The sequence below is a fragment of the Nannospalax galili genome, unplaced genomic scaffold, assembly GCF_000622305.1.
Source record: "Nannospalax galili isolate Female #2095 unplaced genomic scaffold, S.galili_v1.0 scaffold553, whole genome shotgun sequence".
NCBI classification, from domain to species: Eukaryota; Metazoa; Chordata; class Mammalia; order Rodentia; family Spalacidae; genus Nannospalax; species Nannospalax galili.
The window spans coordinates 5,681,538-5,691,131 of record NW_008336313.1 but is presented as its reverse complement, the minus strand read 5'-3'; the positions used below and the strand labels follow the sequence as shown (position 1 = coordinate 5,691,131).

At 41.0% G+C, this 9,594-nt stretch overlaps 1 protein-coding gene and 1 long non-coding RNA gene across 5 annotated transcripts in view; one reads left to right on the top strand and one right to left on the bottom strand.

Annotated features, from left to right (window-relative positions):
• The window catches only part of LOC115070013, a 20,430-nt gene extending 11,833 nt beyond the window's left edge, over nt 1-8,597 (bottom strand). The window contains exon 1 of the long non-coding RNA XR_003849228.1: nt 2,582-8,597. This is a non-coding gene — a long non-coding RNA (uncharacterized LOC115070013). The remainder of the gene's footprint in view (nt 1-2,581) is intronic.
• Nucleotides 1-9,594, top strand: part of Pgm1 (phosphoglucomutase 1) — a 61,015-nt gene that overhangs the window by 37,836 nt on the left and 13,585 nt on the right. For all 4 annotated transcript variants that reach the window (XM_008831070.3, XM_008831073.3, XM_008831072.3 and 1 more), the window contains one exon: nt 374-489. In XM_008831070.3, coding sequence (XP_008829292.1) covers nt 374-489 — 116 coding nt within the window. The remainder of the gene's footprint in view (nt 1-373; nt 490-9,594) is intronic.

Below are 9,594 nucleotides of genomic sequence, written 5' to 3'. Positions count from 1 at the left end.
AAATATATATATATATATGATTATTCCTCATTTGTCCAAAATCAAAAGCAGAAAGTTCAAGTAGATACCTGGGTTTAAGTACCCCCAAAGCAGCCCTGCATATTTTACTGCTGCTGTATTTTCTCAAGTATTAAACTGTGATCTGAATTCATTCTTTCTTCTTCCTCTTCTCCGCTTTCCTCTGAATCCATACAGAAGAGCCCATTGTGCCCAAGTTTTCTCTTATGATTTTTCACCAATCTTAGAGTTATGTCTACCTCTGAGCAATGCTAAATGGGACCCTTGATTACAATAATGACTGCTCTTTTCTATCTGTCACGTGGCCCTGCTCACAGTCCTGCTGTGATGTAACTTTGATTTCATGCCTTTGAAGGGTAGCAAATGCCACAAAGATCGCTTTGTATGAGACCCCAACTGGCTGGAAGTTTTTTGGGAATTTGATGGATGCAAGCAAACTGTCCCTTTGTGGGGAGGAGAGCTTTGGAACTGGTAAGTTTTACTCCTGTGCTAGCGTTTTCTTTCCCACAACTGCTGCCTCCGGTGAAAGTTTAGACTGCTTCGAGAGCGCTGAAATAGCAGAGGGAGCCAGTGAGCTCTAAATCAAGACACAACTTATTTATAACAACCCTGGTGAAGTATACACATTTGAAAAGCGGTGAGCACATTTGGGCAGGAAGGCTCAGTTTGCTTTCAGAGGCTCACATCTACTGAGACAGGAAGTTTGGGGGCCTCTTTGGCAACAAGGACATTGAGTCTCTAGGGATTAAACAATGATAAACATATTTTTCTTTCCTTAGTGGCCAAGGAAACCTTAGCAAATGTTTTCATTTCTGCAAAGAAATATGGTGGAGCAAGTCAGTTTTTTGTTTTGTTTTTGTTTAAGAAAAGGTTTTGGCACAGCATTAAATCTTTCTCTTTCATAGGCCAAAGTTTTCTGTAGCAACAACTTAGGATTTATCATGGCTAAATGAAGGAAGACCATGAGGGTGAAACTAAGTTAATAGGTGATATAGAAATTAAAAGTACAGCCATGTGGAGGCTGGAGAGATGGCTCAGGGGTTAAGACCACTGAGTGTTCTTGCAGAGGACCAGGGTTCAGTTCCCAGCACCCACATGACTGCAATTCCTCCAGTTCTAGGAGATCTGAGGTCCTCTTCTGACCTCTACAGGCATTGCATGCATGTGGTACACTCACACACATAAAATAAAAATAGATAAAGAAAAATAATAGTACAGCCTTGTAATGAGGATATATGTGTAAATTGTGGTGTGGTGGAAGGGGGTCCTGGATATAATCTCTGAGTGACCTCTGACCCTTCTCATCTCTGCCAATCCAAATATTGACATGAACTTTGGTCTCCTCCATGACTGTCCCTACTGTCCCATCCCACCTGTATCACTTGCTCTCTTCCAAACATCTTTGCAGGCATGTGACCCTTCCCCATGTGTTGATTTCTAGCCAGGTTGCAGGAAACCTATCTTTTATATTTTCTTTACCCAACATTTTGAAGTAAAGGGACTCATATTTTGTCCTTTATTGCTCTGTGGCCATCTTTTGGCAAAGAAAAAATAAAAACCAAGCATTCTTTCAGCCTTGCAACTGAGTGCAGTTCATCCTATGTTAATCAGGACAGGATACTGATCTGCTTTCCTACAAACCCAGAGGTATGGTGAGTAGTATGAGCTGGTAGACCTGAGGCATGTTCTTATGAAGTTCTAAGTAGTTTGCCATGCTTGGCAGAGCGGCAGTGCTCTGTGACAGTGAATTGACTTGTTAGAATTAGGAGATATTAAGAAAGATGGGTGAGTTTGAGGGTTGTACAATGTCTAAAAAATGCACTAGATTTCCCTGAATTCTGAGTCTTTAATGAATGAACATAAGACCACTGCTTAGTCCTGTCCTACTTCAGAAAATGTGGCTGGTACCGCGTTATTTTGTGAGCTGCTACACAAATGCTCAGTGAACCTGTGAGATGGTCTTCTGTGAAATTCCCGATGTTATCCAGTCAATACAGACATGGTACCAGCCATTCTTCTAACCTTTCCTTTTTTATTTTTAGTGCTAGGGGTTGAATCCAGGGCCTTGAGCATGCTAGGCAAGCACTCTACTATGGAGCTACATCCCCAGTCCAGTTACCCTTTTTTATGGAAGAAGATATCTTTGAATGCAAGTGCTATGTCCAAAGTTGTGGTTTTGTGTCCTTGTGGGCCATATCAATGTTGAGCCTAGTTAAAAAAGTCTATAGAGTCAAGTTTCCCAGAGTGTGAATTATGGAAGAATACTAGTTCCATGAGAACTAGATTGGGAAACTTAAATATACCTCTCTGTCATAAATATTCACAATGATATTGGAATTTGGAAGTTCCAGAATATTCTAGTATAAAGACCCTATTAACATAGTTTTACAAAAGCATAGCTTCTGTCTCTGCCTCTTTGTCTCCCTGTCTGTGTCTCTCTTTCTTTACACACACACACACACACACACACACACACACACAGACGTGCACACGCATGCACATGAACACACACGCACACACAGTGCATGCACACACAGAGACAGTATATATAGTGACATCTTACCCAATAGGCCCATGTGGGAAGCATTGGGCAAGGTGAGGATTAGACCCAGCCGGAGAAGTGGCATTGACTGATGAGGAAGAGGCCTGGAAACAGGATAGCACAGCTGCTGCTGTCTTACACAGCAGCTCTTCAAATGCTAGATGCAGCTCTCAGGTCTTGCCCTTTCCAGAGTACTCGTCTTTGCTCCTCTAGTCATTCTTCACATTGTTGATAGGTACCTCCGATCAGCCCCTCACCTCTGGGGAGCCACAAGTTTCTAGATGTTTCTGAGTTCATCATTGCCTCTCATGGAAGTCATGCCCAAATGAGCCCAAATCTTCCAGGCCTGGCAGTGGAAGAGTGTGTGGGATGATTCCTTTTTTGGAACTGGGCACTGTGCTTTCCTTGGTGGAACTTGCAGTTAGGTTAGCTTGAGAAAGCTTTATAATATTGTTGAACCTACATCAGGTTGTAGATAATTAAACCCCTAATGTTTATACCCAAAAATATCTATTAGGAAAAGTCCTTTATGTTATATTTGTAGAATTGATTTTTTTTTTGGATGAAACTCAGACTTTAGACTCTTGCTTGATAAAGCTTGTTTTCACTTATTAACCCATTCAACAAAACCTGGTGCTAGCCATGGTTCTAACGTCCCCTTGATGTTTTGTATGTCCAAAGAGAGAATGTCTCATAAGACTACTCCACAGTTCTTCTTCTCTGTCTTTGAGAAAAAAGAAAATTGTTAAGGTAAACAATTTGTTAGAGATTTTTAAAAAATTGGTAAATTGTTAAACATTGTAATAAACAGGCTACATAGTATGGATCTCCAGTGCTGTGCCTGAGCATAACTGAGCTCACTCAACTAAACTCGTGGTCCCTTAGTTCCAGGCTTATTGCCCACCCACCACATCCCTTGCTGGTAAATGTTCCTGGCAGTTCTTTTATAGGGTGGACAGTAGTGATTTCTCTGAATTTTGAAATATTTGAATTATGTAATGTCTCTGAATGCAAGTAGTTTATTTCTGTAGTTTCCCAAGTGATAGCAGAGGCACTTTCTTGGGAACGCATCCATGACCTTCCAGAGTGGGTACCATTCCTTGAGTATTGCCTCCTAGGCCTCCATATACCTATCCTTTGTTGATCTCACCACAGCTGTCATTTTATTTACAGTTATTTATGTTGGCTCCACTGTAAGTTCCATAAACATAGGGGCTCATCTGACCTAATTTCCATTGTATTCCAGGAGCCTCCTAGAGAGCCCAGAGTAGAAGAGATGTTCTCCAAATACATGTTGAGTGAGCGGGCAAGTACACCCTTCCCTTGGCACCTTCTATTTAGACAAACAGATTCCTGCTGTTGGAAGGATCTCTAAAAGTCACTTGTAATTTTCTGTATGATGCTCCATAAGTGACAGTCAGCACATTTTTTGTTGATTTTTTTTTCCTTTAACACATAGTAGAGAATCCTTCCCTCCTGTAGTGAGATGGGATTCTTGTGAGGACTCAGCCCCATTCCCACTCCAGAGTCCAGGGTTGGGGACCCCAAGATCTCTATGGGAAGAATCAAGCTTTTACAAAAGAAAAGATGTGCAAATGAGTCAGACTTCTGGCTCAAGAGGTAAAACAAACCAGTAGCATTTAAAGAATAATCCTGCAGTACTATGGCAGTTGACTTACCAAGTACATACCTGTTTGTTCATCGTGCAGAAACAGCAACTTTCTCACATAGTTATCAGAAACACACAGCCAGTGACATGCCCTCAGTCTTTAGCATTACATGTGCCAGGGATAAATGTGTTTTTTGTTAGGAGTAAGAGTTGGGGGAAGAGCTGGGAAGGATCATGGTCCTGTTGTTTTAAGTTGATTCCATGGTGCCAAACTGGCTGTTCCTCTGACTGTGGATAGTGATGTGCCCATATACACACAGTGGCAGAGTGTCAGTTCCAACCCACTTTGGTTTTGTTAGGAAATTCAAGGTTAAGTCACTGAATATATAGAATATCACTATTTTTTAAAATCCTTCTTTAGGAAAATGGAAAGGTTGGGAAAGAGGGAGAGGAAATCTGGCTGAAGATGAACTTGGTGTCAGTTGGGGATATACTAGTAAAGTGTGATCTTTTTACAACTAGGGGCTAGCTATAGTTTTTCCTTATCCCATCTATATAAGTGACAATGTATCATACAGAAATGATAACCTGAAGAAATATATCATGGAATATATTTCATTTTAATTTCTTAAGAGAAACCTTCCGTGTGTAGACTTCTTTGCACCAACTTCTAGCACTTGGCATACTTGTAATTACCTGGTTAGGGTCTGGTTTCTCCCAAGAGGACATTGTTCACCACAGATACTCCAGGACCTTTCTACTCAGCGTGCCTGACTGGCTGTATGGCACAGAGGGTCAGATATTCTATCTGGTTCTCAGCCTATTCTGCTTGCATAGCCTCTGAGTACATTTTCTAATAAGGCAAAGCCTCCGGAGAACATGGCAACATCCCCTGTCTGGAGATAGCCCATTGGGAATAGGCTTAGACCCAAGTTAGACTTAACTCAGGTAAGCTGTTGCCTGCCTCCTCATCTGTGTGGATAGGAGACATGTCTTGTTCTTTGGGACGTGCTAGCACTGATTCTTGTTTGTTGAGTATATAAGGTGATGTTAAGACACAGTTCCAGGCACTTAGTACCTCCCTCTAGAGGCACTCTGTGGAAAGGAAACCAAGTTCCAGGACTGTCATGAGGCAGTGCAGCAGTGCTAAGTGGAGAGTCTGGGAGTTCTGGGGACACCCCCCCTTGGGACTGGAGTGTCCTGGAGAAGCATCTGTGGGGCCATCTTTTACAGGTGACACTATTTGATCAGAGGAAGTAAGCAGGATGAGACTGTGGGTAGAGTCTCCCAATCAGGCAGCCAGAACTGGCCACTATTGACAAACCCTTCTTGAGAACTCTCCTTTGTCAACTGTGGGCATATCACATAGTAAGGAGTAGGGTGTGATCATGGGAAATGACCACAACAGCACAGAGTGAGTCAAGGGTGCCATCCTAAATGAGGGTGAGGTCAAAGTAGTTGCAGAAATCTTAGCCAGGCTAATAGGGGTATATGGAAATTTCTAGACAGAGAAAACAGTATGTTCAGGGGAATAGGGGAGAGATAGAAATGGAATGAGAAACAGATAGGCAGACAGACACGCTCATACTTTGAGAGAACTCCACAGTGCAGTGCTGTTTTCCAACCACCCCATGTTTAGGCTGTCACCTGGCAGGGGCAGAAATCAGGGCAGCTCCTGAGATGCCCAGGCTGGTAAATGTAACTGAACCCCTAAACCGTTAGCTCTTGGCTCCCTCAACCAGGGTTGACATTTTTCTTGGCTGTGACCCAGAGCATGCCCTGACTGACCTGAGTTTGTCCTTACCACAAGGTGCTGATTAAGCCGAAGAGCAGTGACAGGTGTTAGAAGATGCTGAAAGAGCAGAATTCTTGTGAGCTCAGTTGGGCCCCAAGCTGGAACAAGAATGAAGACACTCAGAGCAAAGCCCAGCACTGCCTTGGTGCCAGCTGGGGCAGCGGTGGCTTAACTTACATTTAAGCGAGCTTGGCTTCTTTTACCTCTTAAAAATTAAAATACTGCAAGTTAATTCATCATCATTATGGACAAGTAAGAAAGTAAAAATAAAAGAAAGGCTGTTTCCACTACCCAGAAGAGAAAGCACATTGGACTGTATTCTTCCATTTTCTTTCCCAATAAGTACAGTCAAGGGACATTATTTTTTGAAAGCTTAATATGGTGAATGAAAAATGTGTTGCTTTCACCTAAAAGTTTTAAGTTTTTCTCCTCATTCCCAATATCTTGCATTTTTAAAAATCAAGCATGGAACAGTTTATGAAACATCTCCACTGGCTTTACTGTGGTAATTTCTTAAAATTTTGAGAGGTCAACATTATGCCCTTTTTGTAGTTGACAAAACTGAGGCTTTGGAAAACAAAGTGACAGTGTCTCAGCTGAGATTTTCTGTCTTCCAAGTATAAAACATTTTCTCCTGAGCCACAGCTATGAAGCAGGTTAGCACCACACACAGTACCATTGCTCTTTCTCAGTAGGAACTGTTACTATTCATCAGAGCTCTGAGAGAGATAGAATTTACCCAGCATGAGAATTAGTCAAATTACCTGGAGTTTATATCCGTCCAAGATTAATGAGAACACCCAGAGAGACTGAGAACACTCCAAGCGGAGAGAGTGTTTGTTTGTGCTACTCAAAGCCGATGCTTTATCTATGCTATCAAGGGTGTGGTGTAGTTATTTTCGAGCACTTTGTCATGATTAGCAGGATTTCTAGATTTCACTTTCATTTCTACATAAAAGAAAACCACGATGTTCCTTATTTAGAGTAGAAACAACGCCTCTGTGCTTTCAGTCTGGCACCCTCCTCACCAAAGAAAAAAGAAAACAGTTAATGTATAATTTTTATTTATTAGTTAAATTTTTAAATTAAAAAAATCAAAAAACAAAGAGCTGTGCCTGGCGATGCACACCTGCAACACAAGCCCTCCAGAGGCAGAGACAGGAGCAGTGCTGCAAGTTCCAGGCCAGCCAGAGACACAGGAGACCCCGTCTTTAGAAAAACAAGCCGAGTGAAGCACACATAAACACTTCCACACTCTATACTGCTCTCACAAATTTCAGTAAATTGGGGAAGCTGCCAGAATCCTTCTTAGGATGAACTGTTGCCAAAACATATCATCTGCAGAAACTGTGAAAGGCAGAGGGCTTTTTCTTCCTTAAAATAGCAGTTAAAGCCAGTCTATAGATAATGGAATTGTATAAACATTTCCAAAATTTGTTATATAAAGCCTTATAATAAACTGCCTCTAATCTCTAGTCTTGTAACATCTAGGCTTTGAGATCTTTTGCTACTAAAAGTGATACTCTATGAAAGAGAAAAATGTATCCTTTCCTTCTTAAAGTGATATTCCCTCCAAGAGAAAAATGTATCCTTCCTGCTTAAAGTGATATCCCCTCGAAGAGAAAAATGTATCCTTCTTTCTTAAAGTCATATCCCCTCAAAGAGAAAAATGTTTAAAAGAAGCTTATTTTTATGAACTAAAAGGAGAAGGTGTTAGAATAGAGAAATTAATTGATCCACTCATTCATATGGACATTCACAGTTCCTTCCCTGCTATACTCTGCACACTGGCTGTGCTGGTCACAAAGATAACAGGATCCTCTAAGAAGAAGCAAGTGGTTAGAGGGAAAACACCACCACAGATGACATGTGTGTGTTGCTATGGGAGAAGAAAGAAAAAGGGGCTCATAACTGCCCAGGGAAGTTGGGAGCTAGTCTCAAAGAGGCAAGGACAGTTGAGCTGGGTCTAAAAGGATAAAGACAGGAAAGAAAGAAGCTTGCTACATGTCTACTAAGTGGCCAGCATCATGCTGGATACTCTGAAAGCACTGAGAACAATAAGACCAGATGGGAAGTCAAATGGGAAGTCAAGGATGGCTGAAGTCGTTTAAAGAATTCCAGATTCAATAGGGCAGTATGCAAAACACAATTATAAAGAGAGTATGTATAGTCTTTAGAAATCAGAAAATGAGCTCAATATGGATACTTTGTTTTGGTTTATAACAAAAAGTTTAAGTTTTTAAAACTCATAAAAATGAGGATTTTGATCCGTAGCAAGCTTCTAAAGAGCCTCTCTCCATACACACAAATATACATGTGAAGGAGCCAACTTCTTAATTTTGATAGATTTTAGCAAAAACCTTAGCTAGAGAAAGCTGTGTAATAGCTATTAAACTGATCCTTATTGGTTTAAAGAAAGATGTCATAGAGTAAGAGTTGCTTTTTGAGCCATGGCTTACTTTCAAGTCTTCAGTACTTTCTAACAGATTGCTTTCAGAAGGATGGTACCAGTGTACACCCCATGGAAATTCAATTACAATCTTATTTCCCTTATACTGCCCCTATCTCTCAGGGTACTAAATTTTTTAAATTATTTATTTAAAAACCACATGATTCGAAGAAACATTTCATTACAGCATTAACATTCAATAACAATTTCCAGAGCAAAGATGCATCTCTTTCAAAATTGGCTGTAAAATTTTAGGTTCACAGTTGAATTAATACAGTTATACAACATTGAACTCAGTATAAACCCTGTAAGACATAAAATTGAAGGAGGTTTGAACCTTTAAAAAAGATCTTATACTGTTTCATATAGAAAAACTCATTTTAATGCTACGAACACTTAGATGTTTGTACATATGTCTCTAATCTCTATGTATCTGATTATTACTAGCTACAGTCACTTACTTTCTGAGATCCTTGGCAGCTGAGCATGGATTTACATGAAACCAATTTTATGCTTCTTCCTCAGTATAACTCATTTTTAAATTTTTTGATGTTTTTGTGGGTATTTCATACAGAACATCCCACACAGTCTTATTTCTCTATATACCCATTTTCCAAATGGCACCCTCCCATAACCTGCCCCCCCTCCCCGGAGCCCATATACTCTGTCATCCCTGTTACTGTCCACTGTGTTGTCGGTGCCCCCAGCCATTCTCCAGTGCTTGTCCATCTGCTGAATCTAGTCAGCCTGTCTAGAGTTCCTTGTTTTAGGAAGATCAGCTCTTCCTCATCCAGCAGCAATCAGTTGCGAATATTCCTTAGCTAAGACTGGGATCTGCTGTTCATTTTCCCAGTTCTGTGCTGGGTTACTGTCTGGGAGTCTCTTGGGCCACCCTGGCCAACAACTCAAAAGAAGGTATCTCCTGTCTGGCATTGTTTCTTGTTATGTAGCCTTTAGCTATACACGTGGACCCTTAAAGAATTATATTGGTCCTTTAATCTTTGGTTATGCTTTTCTTTTGGGTGTTTAAGACCCTACAGTTGGCCCAGACAGAAGCCAGAGCAGTCTGTGTCCCAAGTCCCTATTGGTAATTTGGGTAACCTGTTCAGAGGATGGTGTGATAAGAATAGGAGGTAGGAATTGGCTAGGCAGTTAGGGTAAAAAGACCCAAAGAAAAGTAG